This window comes from Cavia porcellus, unplaced genomic scaffold, assembly GCF_034190915.1.
Source record: "Cavia porcellus strain 051 isolate PalLab524CR breed Dunkin Hartley unplaced genomic scaffold, mCavPor4.1 scaffold_23, whole genome shotgun sequence".
Lineage (NCBI taxonomy): Eukaryota > Metazoa > Chordata > Mammalia > Rodentia > Caviidae > Cavia > Cavia porcellus.
The window spans coordinates 36,006,697-36,026,937 of record NW_026947506.1 but is presented as its reverse complement, the minus strand read 5'-3'; the positions used below and the strand labels follow the sequence as shown (position 1 = coordinate 36,026,937).

Here is a 20,241-nt window from a genome sequence, read left to right as displayed (position 1 = left end):
TCTCAAATGCTGCTTAATAATAGGCTCAGCTTGATTACTTATATTTCATGTAATGTTCCTCCAACTCAGACATTTGATGGTGCAAGACCAACCATGAAACCAAGGGATTCTTAAATGTACAAACTGATAGTGCGTGTATTTAATTTAAAGACTTATTTAAAAATTAACAAGTTCTCGGGGCTGGGGATTTAGCTCAGCGGCATAAGCGCCTGCCTTGCAAGCAGGCAGTCATGAGTTCGATCTCTGGTACGGATAAAAAGGAAAAAGACAAAAAAAAAAAAAATTAACAAGCTCGATCCCGGATACCGATAAAAAGGAAAAAGACCCCCCCCCAAATTAACAAGTTCTCAACAAGACTTTTGAGAACAGTCTGTTTTCTATAATGTCTGATACTAGAAACTAATTTGCTTCCTATTTTAGTTGTACTCAAGATTTGAAAATGTATTTTATAAAATACTGTTTCTGAACTCTGTGGAACTATTGAATCAGATTATCAGTTGAGTATCCAAACTGAATTATACATTATGAATGTATAATCCAAACATTGTTTGTAAAGCTTACAGTACATTTTTATTATATAACACTTTTTTATACTGTTACCAGTATCATACCTGTATGATTCTGGAGTCTGAGTTGTCAGCTTGGTCCCTTAAAGTTTCCAGTAAAAACAAAATCATACTGTGATTTTATTTTTAATAAGCTTATGCTACCAAACTGTGTTACACTTCTAATTTACTGGTCCTGCATCAGGAGACAGAGTAGGGGAAATCTGTATTTAATACAGTTTCTATCTGAATAATCTATACGGTCTATACAGTTTGTGATGTCCAGAGATGTGTAAAGTTTGATCTTTGTTTTTTAAGGATTAAAAAAGCACTTGCCCCACTGTAAATATACAACATGTAGAATTTATATAGTACATAAATGGCATTGAATTAATAATTTGTGTCATTTTTTACTTCTATTTTCCCCATTTGTTTCCAGTCATATCTTCTCTGACTTTGAGTTCACTTTCTTTAGCTCACAGCTCTGGCTAGCATCTCAATAAGTGCCACGGACCTCAGAAATGGGTCAAGGAAAACCAGGCAGGAGTGTGCTGGACCCAACATATCCTATTTTAAAGAAGCAAATCTTAGACACCTTGTTTTAACAATACATGGGATTTTTATTTAGCAAAGACAATATTGCAAGCTTTAATAGCCACATACCCTTCAGTTGTACTGTTCATTTTGCAGCAAAATATCACTAGATAATTTTCATATCAATAGAATATTCATGCAAGTTATAGGGGGTATATACACTGAATAATAAAACACTCCAGAAATGAATATATGTACATTATTTACATATTAACTATATTTAGGTAATAGAAATGTTTTTTCAGAAAAAAATAAGAAAATGAGCAATCACAACTTGTGGATTCTGGTCTATAATAGACCTAACTTCTCATCAAAGCACATCTGTGTAGATATATGTATCTGAGACCTTGAAAATAGGCATTGCTTTATATGAAGCACTAAATGCTGCTTCATCTATAAATAGCTCTTACTCTGAGTCCATTTGGTGCCACATTAAACTACATGAAAGTGTTTCAGGACCCTGGAGATGTGGGGACTTTGAGTGTAGATCTAGGGTGATTCCAAATAAACCTCAAAGGATAACCAGGGCCCAGTGAGACAGCTGGGGTGCTGTAGAGCTGCCATCTCCCTCCCAGTTTTCCTCCTCAGAACTGCCTATTGCCCTGTGTGTCTGGAAGAAACTTTGTCTTTGGCCAGAGTTGGGACTGATAACTCAGGATGGAGTGCAGACCCTTGGGTGGGGAGGTGATAAGCATGACTGAGCCTCACTACCCCTGTAGTGGAGTGGGGGGGGGGGTCCAACTTCTAGATGGCCTGGTAGAGGCCAGGTACACAGCATGATGAGACACGCCCTCAGTATTAATACTGTCACAAGAAAACTTGGAGTTAGGTGATTTCATGTAATACTCTTTCTTGATTGGACAAATCACTTAAGATTTTGAGCACCAAGGCTTTCTGCACGATCCTGGGTGAACAACCATCGAGCAGAGCTGCTCACAGGTGACCGTGGTGATGACAGATTCACCACCAGGTGACTTCATGCTCACTTCTCTCAACATCCTAAAACAGGAAGCTCCACATCCCCAGGGCCGTACCTGGGTTAGATAATAGGGAGAGAGGAAGACACTCATCCCTGTGTGAACTGCTGACCCTCTGCTGCTACAGTCCCTGGCAGTGCTGGCCCAAGGGTGACCCACACTGTGGAGGCATCATGATTGGTCCTCATCATGATGTGGAGGCATCATGCTGGTCTGGGCAGCACCTACGCATGGCAGACAGGGGGCAAAGTTGCATATACACCAGTCAGGCATATCAAGGCAGCCAACTTGCCTTGCTCAAACACTAAAGCTTCAGGTCTGAGGTATTAGTAAAGTAACAGCATAGAAGCTCAGGGATAAATCAAAATATCAGTCTAATGCATGATGGAGAGTTTCAGCCTTGGACCTTCTGCAGTCTGGTGTGACATAAAGCTACACACTAAGGTCAGCCACCCAAAGGCAAAGGTCCCAGGGCTACACAATCTCCGCTTCAAGGCAGCCCATGGGAAGACTTATTTCTGCATAAGTGCATTCGGTCTGAGGTTTTTATTCCTAGACTTGCTTTTGCACAGGAATACAAACAACCTCCAAAGGGTGCAAACTCTGGGTGCACCTGTACAAACAGGGCAGGGCAGCAAGTCCAGGCAGGGGTCACAACCAAACAGCCCTTGCATATGGAGCTAAAGAGGGCCCACATGTTAATGCACAGGCATCCAAAGGTGCAAATAAAGTTCCCCAGGGGAGAGACTATGTCACTCACCCAGTGTCCTCATCCTTGCCTAGCTCTGACAGTCTAGTGGTAGGACAATCAGCCCATCTCAGTTTACATATGGGGTTCTCCACTGCTCACAGAAAACCCTAAATGCCACACACCTTCATTCATGGCTCTCTCCCTCCTTACAAAGGCAGCTCAGGTTGGAGAGCACAGTACTGCAAGAGAAAGACGATGGACTATTTCTACTTACTAGATATATCTAGTCATTCAATGAGAAATTTGATTACATCTGAGAGAGAAGTATTCTGCTGAAGAATTTAAGTAGCAATGGATGTGGTCAAAAGTTGATTTGACCCATGTATTCCATGAAACTATGTAGAACTGCTGTTTGTGTGGGCTGGAAATGGTCAGATATAAGCAGTTTCCTATAGTTCAACCTATGGGTGATCTGCCCAGCGAAAGAGCGCCTTTTCCTTGGATTCAGCAGTTATACGACAAATAGACCCAAACTATAACCATATCTTAATGATTGGTTTTAAAAAGTATTTGCAGGGCCAAAAAAGTATGAGAGGGGAATTGCAGGGCTTATCACACCTGCAGCCCCCAAGTTTACTAGTCCTTGAGGACACTAGTGCCTTTCCTGCAGCTCCCACCCAACTGCAAGTTGCCCCACAGCCCTCTCTTTAGGTGCTGCATATACTTTTTTTTTTTCAGTGCACAGTATATATTTGTGTCCAGGAGTTGTATTCATAGCTGCCATTCTAAAAATACTACTGTTAGAAAGTGTCTTTCATTATAACTTGAGGATATAAAAAGGCATATAAAAGCTATAATCCTATATATCTGAGAAAAATCTGAATTAAAAAAGTGGTAATTTTTCCATTTCCATTTTGATATAAAACAGTGGCTTCTAGAATGGTCACTGCCACTGCCCAAGTGGGCCGATGCACGTGGCAAGATCAGCAGATGCCCACAGGGAATCTCCCTCCCATCCTGTGGTGCCGTAGGAAGCAAGGCTCTGGGCCAGGTGGCACCAGGAAGAAACACAGCCGACCACGATGCAGGCCACACACAGCACAGGCTTCGGGGTGTGCAGCTGTGCCACAGCTGGCTCTGGAAACCACTGTCACTTGAGGAGGTGCAGCCCGGCTGTCGTGTTGGGGCAGCCGTCAGTCACATCTGCTGTGAGGTTCGGGTTTTAGTTTACCTGCTGGCAGGTCTATTTCTTATTGGCAATCCTTCTTTTCCTCGTTGCCAACATGTCGTAGAAAGGATCCCTGCTGATGCTTGCTCTGGGAAAGAAAAGGAGCAGGTTTGGGTGAGGGCAGCACTGGCCCTGGAGAGCCCAAACCCCTCTCTTCTTTTAGCCCCTCCTGTGCCTCAAATAACACAGCAGCTTCACACTGTGGGGTGGGCTCAGCAGCACTGCCCCCAAGTTTCTGGAGACACAAGGGTCAGAGTGTAAACTGAGTGTGTCCTAGCACATGTGCACATGCTTACTCCCCAGCCTCACTTACTTGATGGATTTCATCCACTCCTCCTTTTCTTCAGGGCTTGGGGCAGAGATGCGATATACCACATGGTTTCCCTCCACCACCCGGCCATCAGCCTCTGTCTTGCAGGCTTTGATGACCTGCCCTTTGTGGCTGGGATTGTAAAGCTCAAAGCAGTTCTGGAGAGACAGGAAAGGTCACAGGGTTTCCAAGCTACTATTATGCTCCTGGGTCCAGGGCACCTGCAGGCTCAGGCCATGGAAGCACAAAAGGGACACTTGTGAAAGGAAGCCACTTACAGGTTTCCGTGGATCTTCTACCTCTCTGATGCTGAGATTTTCCAGTGGGATGATGCCCCTAGGCTCCTTGTCCTACAAGGAAAGGCACAAGGCCAGCCACAGCAAGCCACTGCCTGAGCGCCCCTGCCCAAAGGCTCCCAAGACCCACTTACTGTGGTGTACTCAAAGTAGTAGAGGCAGTTGTCAGTCAAGATAAACCAACGCCGCTTCCAGGTCTTCACGCGCCCTCCTAGGAGCAGAAAAGCCCTGTGAGTCAGGTGCTTGAGCCCACACAATGACTCCACTCTCAAAGAGGCCACCAGGAGCCAAGCTTGAGCTTATATTTCCTTCCTTGTGAAAATGTTAGCAAGGTCCTGGATGAACTGCATGGCTAGCAGTCCAAGTGGGTAGCTGGGTGCACAGCTAGGGCCCACATGCACTCCCCCACCCCGACCCACAGAGGTGTCCTCTCCATGGCCACCCAGGGTCACTTAGAAAGCACATCACTTTCAAGTCTGCTTCCTAGAAAAGTTAGTCATAATGAATGGGCGTAACTTCCCCACATGAAATGACAAGATGAAGTCAGTGCCAGCTCAACCAGGTCTGTCCAGGGCTTAATCCTGTTGCATCAGGGCATTATCTCATTACTGGGTACTTTGGGCAGCCCTGGAATCCATCAGAGTCAATTACTCCTTGGCCCAAGGAATTATTAGATTGAATCAATCTTTTAACAAGATCTGAAGTACACATGTACCATGTACATGCACGCACGCACATACAAGCACACACATGGCTCCTCTCTGCCTATGTTCCTTTTACTATAGAAAAGCAATCTTCTACTCTGCAGAGCCAGTGTAACTGGCTTCAACTACTACTTTTTGCTAGTAAGAGAAAGGAAGATATTCAGGGTAAGAAATTCAAGCGCTACCTAGGCAACAAGTAAAAGTTGGCCCTCCCTGTCCCATCACTCCCCAGACTATTCTCTACAATATGGAAATGGCTAAGGAGCCATCACAGACAGACCCTATGAGGCTGGAAATGCTGGGCTGAGTAGACAGGACAATGGAAGGAAGGCTGTGCAGGTTACAAGACTTGAAGGGGAGGAGAAAGCCAGACCCTAATGGGTGCAGAGGCACTGGAGGGAGGGAAGGATGTTTCCAAAGCCCAAGCAAGACCGTGTAACCCAGCCTCACTCATGGAAGCCTACATCTACCCATCTTTCTCTGAAGCTCTAAGGCAGCCCACGAGGTCAGGAACCACCAGAGCACTAAAGAGGCAGCTCTGGCAAGCAGTTGTCCCTGTTTCTCCCCATCCCAGACAGATCTGCTGCATGCCTCCATCCACAATAGCATGCTACTGCTCCCTCCAAAATGTCTGACTACAACGTGTACCCTAAGATTCCCAACATATCTCCACAGCCCCCTTCAAACTTTCCTCCTTCCCTGCCAGTTGAGGTCTTCAATGGCATAAGGCTCTTGCTCAGCAGGACTCCAGTCTAAAGTACCATTCCTTCCTCCAATGTCTCTCCTGACACTTGACCTTGGTGCCTACTCCCACAGTCCTTACACACAGCTTCACTGCTGGAATCCTTTGCTTCTGGTCTAAGGGCCTGTCTCATCCAGTCTACAGAGAGCCCATTCCAGACAGGGCCCTCACAGGGGCTCCATTCCTTACAGGCAACCTATTTTGTCCCAAAGTCCTCCAATGACAAGGGGACAAAGAGAGCCTTTTACGCACTAAGATTACAAGAAGAGGACAAGGCTGGTTCTTCCCAGGCACTTCATCCCCCACCTCCAAGACAGAATCAGGTGGTGGTCCCTCTACTATCCCTGGCACCCTGCTGTGGACTCTGTCTCTCTCAGAGACAAGAATCCTGCTCTGATCACATCCATCCTGCTTGAGGCCCTCCAAGGGTTCCACTGTGCTCTTCGTAATGGCCTAAACTCTTGGCTACCTAGGGGCTTCTGCCACAGCTGTTGGCCCTTGTTGCAGCCTGAGCTGCTCTCAGCCTCCACCTTTGGCCAGAAGTGGATCCTTAAAGCCACACTAGGACTACCCAGGGTTCCTTGCTCAGTACACACTTCCTCCAGTGTGCTCCTGTCAAGGCACACAATCAGGGGGTGCTCTGCTCAACCCTAGGCCATTCATTGCCCACATACAATCACTGGCTACCATAGAGATGGATCTGTTAGGATGGTCCCAGGCTCACATCCACTGCTCCAGGCTACACACTGCATGTAAAAAATCCAAGCCCTGTCTGAGGACCCCATCAGGGTACAGGCACCAAGACTGAAGTGTGCCATGTGGAAGGGCTTTAGTCTCCACACATGAAGCATCTTTCAGCTGAGGAGCAGGCCCACTAAGGGCAAGGTGACAGTCTCAGTGCAACAGTGGGTTCTGCTGTGAGGAGGTGGGAAGCTTTGCTCAAACCATATCACACTTGCAGACAACATCCTGGCTTCCCTCAACAGGGTAAGCACCACTCTGCACATTAACATTTTTACTGCTGTTACCAGGTGTATGTATATGTATGCACAGTATGTGTGCATACACATACCTTTTCTTCCAAGGCAGCTCTGCTCTGCCCACATCCTTAAGTGTTTGTTCATTTGTTTGCTTGTTTGAGACATGGTTTCACTATGCCACGCAGGCTGCCCTTGAATTCACTTATATAGCCTAAGCTGGCCTCGAACTCACATCAGTATATCTGCTTCAGCTCCCCAATGCTGAGATCAGAGGTATGGGCCACCACACCCAGAACGAAGTTTTTGACAGAGCTGACTCTTAAATCCAGTGTCTTAAACTTCTCAACATTAAGTTAGGCCTGTGCACCCTCCAAAGCACCTATATCCTGTAACACATTCCAGCATTAAAGGGCCCCTACTCTTCAACCATAAGAAGAATCTAACTCAGGAAGCCACATCTCCACCTGAGAACAGGCCCAAGTCTCCATTGGTCCTTCACACCTTCAGTCAGTGCCTGGGTCCTGACTATGTCATAGCCCTTTGCTGGGAGGGACCATGTTTGCCCACTTAGTATGGGATCACACCAGGAGGCTGACTTGAGTCACACTTCACTCCTGAGAACAAACAGGGAAGCCACAGGGGCAAGGGAAACTGCAGGTACCAAGACCACAGGATGGCACTTTCCCAGGCTCCTCTGTGCCCCCCTCAGCTGTCCACTGAGCTATGTCTGGCTGTATCTGGCCAAATTCACAATTCCCTTAAGTGTTTTGCATTCTTGTTTTGGTGGCCTTCTTATCTCAATCAGGAAACAGATCAGAAAACACGAGCTCTCTTGTGCCTTCATTTCATCCACTTATTTGTATCTCCAGAGCAGCAGAGGCCACCTGAGCTGCCACGAAGGCTGACAACCTCACATCCCTGCAGGGGACACACTTAGGCAGCACAGGGCCTGGAAGGCAGTTGCCTGACCCAGTGAAGGGGCTCCTTGCTCAGGCCAAGCACAGTGGCTGCATTTTGGGACATATGTAGTCTTCCTCCTGCCCCCATTCTAGCACCACGAGCACAATGTGGCGTGTATCTCAGGTCACTCAGGCATCCAACTCCAAGGCTACAATACTTGGCTTTTAGAAAAAGATTCGGAACTTTTCTAAATCTCAGCACAGCCAGAGAAAAGTCAAAGAGCAATGCTGCAGGTCGAAGGCCTCAGTGGGAACAGTGGGCCCACAGGATGCACCCCAGCACCCATCAGCCAAGGCAGCCCATGGCTGTACAGCTGTCATCAAGCCACATCTTTAATCTTCCCTCAATAAAAACTTCCTTTAAAAAGTCTCCAGAACTCCAGCCCTCGGATCTTACATGCTACACAGAAATACTCTGTTCTGAGAAGCAGCTGCAAAACAATGCTGTCAGATCTCATGGGCTTTACTGTCAAAGAAAGATAAAAATTCATCCCCAGTGTCAAACCCTAAAAAGCCTAAATTTGCCCACAGAGTATAAAATCCATTAATTTCTTTGACACCAGTAAGGAAGGCTTTGAGATGTCCCCAGAATCCTCTAAAGGGTGCCAACATGCTTTGCTTGGTTACTATGGGGCACTTGTGACTCTGCAAGGACAGGCTGCTTACCAGCTCTCCTGCTGCTGCTGCAGGACCCTAAAGATGAGGGGGTCTAGTTTGTTCCCAGTGTCCCTATGGACTTCTGCTCCTAGCCTGTCTTGACCCTATCACTAGGGGTAGGTGTCATACACACCACACTGTGCACAACACCATTCCCCCGCCAAGTCAAAGCCAAATGAATCAGATGAATGGCAGCCACAGATCAGAGCTTCACACAGACCAGCATGGGGAAGAGAAACCGAGAGAGGAATGAGCCGCTTGGGGAGGGGAGGAAGCCACTGGGTACCTACCTCCTAACGCAGGACAAGCAGGGACAGCCCGTCACAGAACAGAAAGGTGGGAGCCACAGGCAGAAGGAAAACAACAAGAAGGCACATTTAAACCACTCATCAAAAATCACAGCCACGCCAAACCAAGAGGAAGGCACACAGGTTCTTTGGAGGTAAATGTACTTGCTTCTTGCAGAGAAAACTGCCCTGCACTTAGGTGGACACTAACTCAGCAGTTTTCTGGGATGGGTTGTGAAGTCCCTGCCATAGACACTGAGCCCATGGCTTGCTTAGAAAGGACACTGTTCAGAGAAACAGCCATTGGTGCTGGGATGTGTGGCTGCTTAGAGTGGGCTCTGGTTCAACTGCACTCTTTTTTACGTTTCTGCCTTGTGCTTAGGGGCCTCTGCTATGAGGAGTGGGAGGGAGACCAGGGAGCTGCCAGGTGGGCTAGGGGGCTGTGGGCAGGGCACACAGAGCAGGCTCACCCAGCTTCAGGAGCCAGCCTTCCCGGTCCGGGTTAAAGAACGTATGTGTCAGGTCGTTCCCATCATCCTCTGGGATCTTAAAGGGTTCATTCTTAATACTTTCATATAAATTCTGTAAGGGGAAAAATAGCACCAAATTAAAAAAAATTCACAAAGGAGAAGCAATTGTTCTTTCTGTTGTCTCTTCCAATACAGGCTAAGCATAAAGAGCAGCAGGATTGGTAAGCCAGACACAATTGAGAGATGCACTTACAGTAAATAAGCCAGCTGGGCCTTGTGGCGAATGCCTGTAATCCCAGCATTCTGGGAGGCAGAGGCAGAAGTCCCACCCGAAGCAACTCAATGAGACCCTGTCTCAAGGTTAAAAAATAACGATCATATAAAAAGACCTGGGGAGGTGGCTGAGTGGGAGAGTGCCCCTGAATTGAATCCCCATACCAAAGGAAAAAAAGTAAATGAACCAGCACTGCCATCTGCAGAGAACTTGGGAAGTTTCAAAATGTCCCGAGTTAAGAAGGAAGAGGAACAGCGCCACCATGAGGAGGCTCAGCAGTTCAGTCTCACAGACTCACCCTTAGCAGCTCCTCAGGGAGGTCGCCCCCCTCGTTGATACCACGGTTCATGGTGATGAACCGCTCCACAGTGGGCTTGTCACGCACGTTGTGGTTGTGCAGGCTGGTGTTCAGCATGATGATGGCAAACGACAGCACATAGCATGTGTCTGCAACAAGGCAGAGGACAGCGGGGGACTCAGCAGCCTGAGCTCTGCTGAGGTTTGGACATGGATTGTGGGGGCCACAGGGAAGAGCAAAGCAGAAACCTGTGCACAGTGGCTCCCTGCATCTCAGACAAGACTATGCTGGCACAGGCAAAGAAGGTCCCAGGAATACAGTGCCCTGTGCCACAGGCCTTTGTCCTGAAGCAGAGCTGAGGGTCAGGCTGTGAGCCGGCTCACTGACCTGTGGACTGGAAGACGCCTGGGTTGCACAGGCAGTAGCGAGAAGCGAAGGCCTCCATCATGCGATCAATCTTCTGAGCCTCTCCAGGCAGTCTGAAGCTCCACAGGAACTGCCTGCAGAGAGACAGACATCTCACTGAGTGATCAGGCCACAGGGAGGATGCAACCCCCTCAGCCTGGGTGCCACTCTGAGAGGGGAATGGGGACCTCAGAACCAACAAAGAGACTTGGTTTCCTTCTACTCAATAATTCGGGGACAGATTTACCAATTGCTCCTCTTTTTGGCCAGGGCCCCAGGACATCTTGTCTAGATATCCCATGGCTGCCACAGTCTTGACAGTGTATGAAGCCACACTGTCCTCTCAGAACCACACACAGAATGCAAGGACAGACTTAGCAGGACATATCCAGGGCCCAGTCTCACCTCAGGCCATATTCAGTGGCTGCTGCCTCCCTGGAGAAGGTATGCTCCTGTCTTGGGGACTGGGCCCAGGTGAGCAGATACTGCTGTACTTAGATGGCCCCTTTCCCTAAGGTCTCCCACTGATCACTCTCCCTAAAATTGCAACCCCTGCCCCAACACTCCCACCCTCTCTTTGCTTTCCTGGGATGCAAGGCATCCACCACTGCCTACTATCTGTCTACCTTCAGGGTCAAGGGTAGGAGCCATGGCTGTCCTGCTCCTGTGGCCAGCCAAGTCCCACCAGTTCTCAGTGATGTTCAAAGCTGTAGTGCTTTAGCACTGGGTGAGTGTTTATGTCAGGTCTACAGGCTCTGATAAAGCTACTGACTGTCAGTTAAGACACTGACACTACATAGTTGGAAGGGTGGAGGGAAAGTGCTACTCTTCCTCCTTTGCAGGTCCCCAAATGGGGCTGCTCCCTGCTGACCACTGCTATTTCCTGTTATCCTACGCTCTCTCTTATAATTCCCACCACAGTTCTCTGCCAGCACTTGCATCAAAACATTCATACTTGACCCACTGTGCCATCCGCAGGACTCAAGCCAGCAATGTTGGGCTAGCTCAGGCCACCTCTGATGCTCCCCTCTTCTACCAAAGCATCCTACTGAGGGCTGCCCTGCCAACCAGTCTCTCACATGCAGCTTCTCAGATGCAGGACACTAGTACTGCCGAAACCCAGGACCCTCTTTGCTGAGCCCTGACCCCCATTTAGACCTCCCTCCCAGTGGCTTGAAGACCCTTGCCCTACAGGTTTTTGTTTTGGTTTTGGGGTCTTTTTTTTCCTTGGGGTCTCTGTAGCAAGCAGCTCCTTCTGACAATTCATGAAATTTGGGTTTTAGAAGTATCCATTATCCTCTCTCTCTTTGCCTAGAGAGGTGTGTGGGGCCATTTTGGGTACTAACACTGTCACCTGAGCTCCTTCTATATGTGCCTCAGAAAGGGCCAAGACAGAGTGACGAAAGCCCCACAGGCTAAGCCTGGACCCAGTTGGAGCAAAGCCAAAGTGACCATTCTTTGTCCACCCCTGCTCTAGATGGGACCGGGCAAAATTTTGATCCCTTTCCCCCATGGGGTTTATGACAAATCTCTCTTGCTCTGGGCCAGCAATCAGCTGCCCACAGACACAGAATCACAGTGGCAGTGGCCATGTGGTGGACACACTTGCCACTCACCACACTTGTGCCTCTCTCTCTGGATACCCAGTTTTCAAGCACTGAATCTGAAAATGTAAGTCTGAGCCCCAGGAAGCCTACATGTGGCTCATGAACCATTCAGTCCCAAGCTGTGCTGCTGAGGTCAAGAGACTCACACCCAAGTGCCAATCTTTTCAGTGCAAATTGAAAATAAGTAGAAATAAGTAAGGTCACCAGGAAAGAGTCCACATAAGCAAAACCAGACAGTGGTGGACGAGGTCTAAGAACAGGAATCAGACAAGACAGGGCCACAACATTCTCAGACCTGAAATAGGCTGCATGTCTCAATCAGAGGCTCATCCCCTTGATGGGCAGTGGCTCAGAAACAGAACACAAAGTGCCATGAAGCCCAGCCAGGACAGCATGGAAGATAAGATGATGCCCTTCAAAGGCCTAGGGCAAGGGGCGCAAGCAGGTATTTGGGGAGCACACTATGGACCCTGAAAAAAGGCCATATGAAGCAGTGCCATGCAATGCACAGACACCCCACATTCTGCAGTTAAGACTAGGGCCTCCCTTTGCTGGCAGGAAGTCTACATCCTCCTTGGTCAAGTTGTAGCAATCATGTTGGAGGACAAATCCGGTGGGAAGTGGGCCAAACAGTATTGAGGCCACACTGAGCAGAGTGTGCAGCAGATGTAGAAGAAAGTACCACACAACCATTTGGAAGTCATCCAAAATGATGGTCAGCAAAGAAACTGAACAGGATGAAGAACTGGAAGTCATAACAAGGAAAACTTGACATCTGTCCCTCCATGCATGTTCCATTTCTGTGTAGGGCTGCTACCTGTCATGCAGCAGTCACGCATCAGGAGAGGGAACATGGGGACTCAGTCAGTGTCTGCAGGACCTGTGGCTCCTTGAGTTACTCAGAGTGTTAATGACCACTATTCCACTACCACCCAGGTCTCCCAGTGTGGTCTATGCCATGTGCAGCCAAACACTCACCTTAAGGCTTGTACAAGGTTGAGATCAGCAAACTCATGGAGTTCAACAAAAGCCTGAAGAACTTTGATATTAAATTCATCCCTTGAAGAGAGTGAAAACAAGTTTTCAAGGCTCAATCACTTTAAAAGAAAGCCATATCCTAGCCCAGCACAGCAGCTCATGCCTATAATCCTAGCACTCTGAGCCACTGTGGCAGGAAGATCACAAGTTTGAACCCAGCCTGGGTACCTTAATGATTTAGCTAAAATCCGTCTCAAAATAAACATGAAAGAAAAGAGGGGGAGTGAGGAGAAGGGTTCGGTGCAAAGGCCTTGCATTCAGTTCCTATAGTGGGAAAAAGAAAAACTACCATTATCCTTTAGCACATTCTCGCAGTTTTAATTTTGTATGACTACAAATTAAGATTTTCTTCACTGTGCATTTGTTTTCAGGCTTAATGCAAAACAGAATAAATAAGGTAATAGGGGTACATCCAAGAACCAGTTACATCAAGAAGATCATTACAAAATTCCAAATGACAAATGCCACTGCCAACTCTGAGTGCCAAAATATCAAGCTCAATGTGTCAATCTTCATTTTGAAGGTTGCCCAATGCTCAGTGTGTTCCGCAGCCTTCAAAATGACCCCTAGCCCATTTCAAGTCCACAAATTGTAAGGTTTATGCTGGTTCAGAAAAGAAAAGAAACAATATATTAGTTTTTTAAAAATAAACATGAAAATATAGTAAAAGGTATAAAACTTATTTAAATATAATAAAAAACATTAAATACAATACAATAAAAACATTAAATACAATAAAAAACATTGATGTAGCAATATGCTTCACTAAATTTTAACTTGAAGATGCCACTGCAGGTTCTGGTCATGAGGTGAACTGAGGAGTCCCATCCAACCCTGAGGTCCCCTTACCCTACCTCAGGGTTAGCAGAAATACAGGCCACTTGAAATTCACGCAGGACAGCACCCTCCAGCCAAACACCTGTCTCAAGCCAAGCAAACCAGCCCTCCTCAGGTGAGCAAACGACACCTGACCACAGGTGTTCACATCCTGACTAAGTTCACAGTCTACTTGTTGGGAGCTCTGTAAAGGGCTCAGCTATACACACTGCACCTGGGGGAGATCAGCCTCCTCCTGGCTCACAAATTGTCTAGCACCTCAAGCAGGCAGAGAGAATGAAGAGTCAGGCCCACCACTCTTTCCTACTCTTTCCTACTCCCCTGCAATGGCCCTCGCTCCCAGTCTGGGGTGAAGTCTTCAGGGCTCAGTCTTTGCTTTGTCCTCTTCTCTACCCACACTCGTTCCCTGGGGATTGCAGTATGGGTTGAGTACCCCTAATCTGAAAATCCAAAGTGCTCCAAAATCTAAAATTTTAGTATCGTGTTGCTGTTCCAAAACTTTCGTATTTCACATGTTTAGAATTTGTATGATCAACTGTTAGACTTAACTATATATCCTAAACATGACCTTATAAGATTTATATATGATTTGTAAATGCTTTCTTCTGTTTAGGGGGTTGTCATTTCACTTTCTTGCTGATATCATTTGAAGCACAAAATATTTAACTTGGATGATGTCTACTTCACTTAGTTTTTTCTTTTGTTCTGCTTTTGGTGTTGGATTAAGAAACTCTGGCATAAATCAAAATCACCAAGATTTACGCTTGTTTTCTTCTAAGCGCTTTATATTTTTATTTCTTATATTTAAGTTCTTTGCTCTCTTTTAATTTTTGTATACTATTTGAGCACCATCTATGATAAGACTTTTTTCTCCCACTGAATGGTCATGGAACATTTGTTTAAAAATTACTGGACACTGAATATGAGAGTTTCTGACTTTTCAATTCTATATGTCTTCCTTATGTCTATCCTTATATCACTGCCATACTGTCTTGGTCAGTAAAGCTGTAATTTATTTTGTAAATGGGAAGTGTGAATTCTCCAATTTCGATCTTTTTCAAAACTAAGGGCTATTCTGGGTCCCTTGAAGTATCATATACAGATTTTAGGATAAGCCTTCAAACTTCTGCAAAAAAGTCAGTCATCAGGAATTTTGATAGGGAAAGCATTAAATATGTAGCTCAGGCAGGTATGGTGGCACATGGTTATCATCCCAGCACTCAGGAGGCTTAGGCAGAGGACAGCTATTAGCTAGACACAAATCTAGGCTACACATTGAGTTCAAGCTCAGCCTGAATTGCATAGCAAGAACCTGTCTTTAAAAAAAAAAAAAAAAAAAGTAGCTAAATGTGAAGAGTACTATCAATCAGCAATAATAAGTTTTCTGTGCAATGCACATGTCTTTTTGTCTGGATCTTTGAATTTTTCTCAACATTATACTTTTCAGAGTAAAAAGTTTGCAGTTTTTGATTTTTTTTTTTTTTTTTTTTTTGTGAGTATCAAAGATCAAACTCAGGACCTTGCACTTGCCAGGCAGGTGCTGTGCCACTGAACTATATTCTCAGCACATCATTTTATCTTTTTCTTTTTCTTTTTTGGTTTGTTTTTTTTTTTTTTTTTTTTTTTTTGGTACCAAGGATTGAACTCATGACCTAGCCCTTGCCAGGCAGGTGGCTTATGCCTCTAAGCTAAATCCCAGACCCTATTTTATCCTTCTTAATGCTATTGCAATAGAACCTTTAATATCCTTTCAGTTAGTTCAATACTATATAAAAGTATAAATGAGTACTGGGATCTTGTAGCCTATAACCTTGCTGAACTTGCTTCCTCTAACGGTTTTTCAGAGATTCCTCAGAGTTTTTATATGTATGTATCATGTCACCTGCAAACAGAAATAATGTTATTTGTTCTTTTCTCTTCTACCTGTCTTTATTTTCATTTCATTGCCCAAGTTCCCTGGCCAGAACTGCCAATATGATTTTGATCAACAGTAGGGAGAACAGGTATTCTGATCTTGCTTTGGATCTCAAGCAAAAAGTTTTTCCATCATTAGTAGGACATTACTTTTTCTTAGGTGCCCACCACCATGTTGAGGAAGTTATCCTCCAGTCCTAGTTTGTTGAGTATTTGAATGTTTTTATATATAAAAACAGTGTTTACGTATGTACGAATGTACACAATGGGGATTACAAGGATTTCGCATTATACTACATCTCTATCCTTTTTATTTTTTGAGGTCTCACTAAGTCACTTAAATTGCCCAAGTTAAAACTTGACTCTCTCCTGCCTCAGCCTCCCAAAGTGCTGGGCTTACCCACCTGGATAGTAGTTTTAAATTTTACCAATGCTTTTCCCACACTTAATGGGGCAATCAATATGGGTTTTATTATTTAGTCTATTGATACGATTTTACCTTGTCTTGTGTGTGCAACCTAACCCTGTAATAATGGCATAAATTGGTGCATAATTCTTTTTATACATTGCTGATTTTATTTTTTAAAAATTAGTTGAAATTTTTTGTTTCTATATTCCTAAATGATACTGGTCTGTAGTTTTCTTTTCTTGTGATGTCTTTGGTTTGGGTGTCAGGTAGTATTCATCTCACAGAATGAGCTGAGTAATATTCCACTTTCAGTTAAGCATTGATTGACTGACATACCTGAGATTATACCCAGAAAGCACAAAGAGTATCTCCAAACACCTTTTATTTTGCTTTGTTTTTTGAGACAGGGTCTCACTATTAGTTCAGGCTGGCCTTGAACTCACTATGTAGCTTAGGCTGTCCTCAAATTCATGGCAATCTCCTGCTTTCAACCTCTCCTTGCTGGGATTACAGGTGTGTGCCATCACACCTATCTCCTACACCTTTTGAAAATTTTGAGACAAAAATCTCACTAAGTTACTAAATTGCCCAGACTGAGCTTGAACTTTTGATTCTTCTAACTCAAAGTCTACCAGCATGCTGAGATTACAAGTATGTTCTACCACATCTGACAAAGTATTTTTCAATAAAAAAACTAGAAATAGTAGCTACCCTGATTGGGCTTTTGTTCAATAATATTCTCTAAGATCCTAGACAAAAGTCCATTGGGGCACACTCTGCATGTGCTGCCTTAGCATCTCTGTCTAACCTCTGCTAAACACTGTAAAGAGATTTTATTAGAGAAGGTTATAAAGTAAAACTGAGCTGGGTACGGTGGCACACATCTATGATTCCAGCACTCAGACAGCTGAGGCAAAAAGATCACCATGAGTTCAAGTCCAGCCTGGGCAACACAGTCAGACCTAGTCTGAAACAAAACACAACACAACACACAGAAGGCAAATATGACCTGCTGCTTTTCATTTGAGATATTAATAGCTTCCTATCTTTACTGCCACCCGAAATGACAGCATAAAGAAAACCACTGAGAAAGATGGGGCATTTCTGAGCCAGATTTTGCAAGATGAAGAAGATTTCCAAGAGAAAAAAGAGGCAGTGGTATTGTCGGTTCTGTCTTGGGTGCCTGCATGAATGATGCCAAACAAACAAAGAATCCACCTGGCCCCAGATGCTATAACATCCCTCACACTGCACAGAAGCAGAATGACCACACTGGACACCTAGACTTCTGGAGAGCAGCATATGCATTCCTATGTCCTGTATGTAGCTAAGTAGTTGTGAGCACTCCTAAAGAGCAGGGTGGCTCTGCTCAGACTGGAGGCTTAGGGGCGGGGGTCCCACTGATGGTCATCCTCCTCCAACTTACCTCTCGCCCAGATAGTCCCCAATGACAGTCTTATTTAGGCCTTCTCCTTTATAGAGGAACTGGGCAACGTCTTCTGGGGAATTCTGTAGCAGGTCATTTTCTATTAGAAACTGAATTCCCTAAAGAACAGCAAAAGACAGAAAGCACCAATTAGGAAGGCCACTCAAACTCAGTTTTCAAGGACAAAAACACAGTGTGCTGATCTTAGTGATTTGGACACAGCAAAAAAATCAGAGGAACCATGGAACTGCATGATCTGATTTCCCTAATATTCATACTACATCTTATCCATCAAAAAAAGTACATATGTGTCTTCTGGCAATTTAACAGGTTAAAATAGGTTACCGAACACTATTATAAATGATTATTTCAAATGGTAAGGATTCACCAGCCTGACAGTGAATAGAGACAGTAAATCTTTGCATCCCTGAAAATTGCCAGGAGTATCGGAAGGAACCCAGGACATCAAAGACAAAGGGATGCCCCATGAGCAGAGGCAGGCCTGGAGCTGGTCCGTGGCCTTGTCATTGGTGACCATGTGTGCTATAACTGTGGCACAGAAGGTCAGGAAGCTTGCCTTCTCAAAGATCTCAGCAACTCAAGGGCAGACACTGCCTTGAGGGTTCCTTTCGAGGGACCCCAGCTTTAAGAGGTTCTTACATCCTTCCCACCTCTTTCCACACCTCTTAATCTTCTATAATCTCTGTGGCCACAAGATTGGGAGCTGGCCTCCACTAAGTCAATAATCCTTCACTGTTAGCCAAAGCTCAAAAAAGTGAATGGGTCCAAGGAAGAGACTGCTCTAGACACTGTCTTACAAGTCAGTATACCCCAAACTAGGATTAATCTTAAAGACTGCTGTGAAATGACCTATGAGAATTTGGGAAAATCAAACAGGCTCAAAACAAGTAATTTCTGTCCTTCCAGGTCACACAATGGAGACAGAAGAGGCCATGGGGAAGTAAGGCTTCCTTTGCAAGAGATGGAGGCTATAGTCATGGGAAATAGGGAGTCATGTTTAAGTTCAGATCAGAGGCCCTAAGACGTAATGCAGTCAAAAGCCTGAGACAAAGAGGCCAGTTATGACTAGAAGACTGCATCCTGGAGAGAAGAGACCAGAAATGAGAGGACGACACAGGATCTGGCTTCTCTGAGTATAGTGACAAGTGTCCTCAGAACAGAGACCGTCATGTGAAAGTGGAGGCAACAATTGGAGTAATGTGCCTACGAGGCAAGGAGCAGCACCTAACAGCAGGACAGGCCTAGAAGAGATTTCTCCTTCAAAGGGTAAAGGACAACACCTTGACCCTGGATTCTGGCCTCCTGAACTGCAGGAGAATAAACTGTTATATTTTAAGCCACACAATTTATGCTTAATTTGCTAAGACAGCCCCCGGACAGTGATACACTGAGTAGGTAATTATTCATAAAAGAAAACAAATGTCTCATCAGAAAATTAATATTTTAAATGTTTTAAATATTTTAAAGTGTTGCTTCGAAAACTCAAGAACAAAATAATGGCCACCATTCAACCCATTATACTTAGTATCTATGCATTTCTAACCTGGCTGTTACTTGCCCTATGTGTATCCCCCAAAGAAGCTAGAATTTTTAAAAATCTAATAACCAAGTGTAATAGTTAATACACTTGAGAAGTTTAGAAGTTTAACTAAGCTACTCAGCAGGGGACCAGGGTCCTCACTTTGTAAACATCCTCATCCTGTGCTAGAGGAGGACATGGAGACTGTGTGAGTGCTATACCTACTGCGGGGCTGGCCTGCTTACAATATAAGTAAGGAAAAAAGGCTTGCTCTCCCCACTTTTGCTGTCTTCTGCTGTCTTGAACGGTTGCCCTGTACCATGGCACTCTGTCTTGGAGCCAGCTGATTATGGATTACAATCTCTACAAACCATGAGCTAAATAAGCCTTTCCTCTTTATCTTTGGGTGTTGGGTATTTTGTCACAGCAATGAGTAAAAATAACGAAGACACTAACATTTTCTATTTTGAGACGGGGTCTCCCTATACAGCTAGCTGAGACTGGCCTTCAACAATTGGTCCTCCTACCTCAACTCTTGAGTGTTAGTGTCTGTTTTTTAAGAAGTTAATTTGACCTGGTCAGGTCTATGCATACTGATTTGTAAGGACTTAGTCTAGCCTCTTATTTTGTGCTCTTTCATGTGACATTTCAGCCTTTCATTAAACTAATCAAGTCTTTTTGTGTATAGGTTTTTTCTCTGCTTGTTTTTTGGTTTTTTGGTACCAGGGGTCCAACTCATGACCTTGCGCTCACCAGTAAGCGCTTGAGCCACTGAGCCAAAACCCTGGCCCTCATCAGGTTTTCTTTATTTAAGCTTTCCTAATAACTTACGAATTTTATTTAATTCCTGTATCTGGTGGCTACTCTTAAAATTTTAACAACTATCTAAACTTACATTTACCTATCAATATCTAGAAAACCTTAGCAGACTTATACTTTCCTTTTTATTTTACTTTTTTACTTTAGCCTTTTATTTGCCTTTTCATTTTGTCATTTAGACTTAACTGGAAGTACCCCCCACTCATCCCTGTCACTGCCTCTGCCAATACTAGG

The 20,241-nt window shown here is 45.0% G+C and overlaps 1 protein-coding gene across 3 annotated transcripts in view; it reads right to left on the bottom strand.

Annotated features, from left to right (window-relative positions):
• Positions 1-1,141: 1,141 nt before the first annotated feature.
• Cyth3 (cytohesin 3) overlaps positions 1,142-20,241 on the bottom strand; it is a 155,753-nt gene continuing 136,653 nt past the window's right edge. For 2 of the 3 annotated variants that reach the window (XM_063234144.1, XM_005003711.4), the window contains exons 5-13: positions 17,649-17,767; positions 13,003-13,083; positions 10,400-10,512; positions 10,013-10,161; positions 9,441-9,552; positions 4,776-4,852; positions 4,624-4,695; positions 4,349-4,503; positions 1,142-4,123 (exon numbers count right to left, since the gene is read on the bottom strand). In XM_063234144.1, coding sequence (XP_063090214.1) covers positions 4,051-4,123; positions 4,349-4,503; positions 4,624-4,695; positions 4,776-4,852; positions 9,441-9,552; positions 10,013-10,161; positions 10,400-10,512; positions 13,003-13,083; positions 17,649-17,767 — 951 coding nt within the window. In that variant the 3' untranslated portion in view covers positions 1,142-4,050. The remainder of the gene's footprint in view (positions 4,124-4,348; positions 4,504-4,623; positions 4,696-4,775; positions 4,853-9,440; positions 9,553-10,012; positions 10,162-10,399; positions 10,513-13,002; positions 13,084-17,648; positions 17,768-20,241) is intronic. The other variant, XM_063234143.1, reaches the window with a different exon arrangement.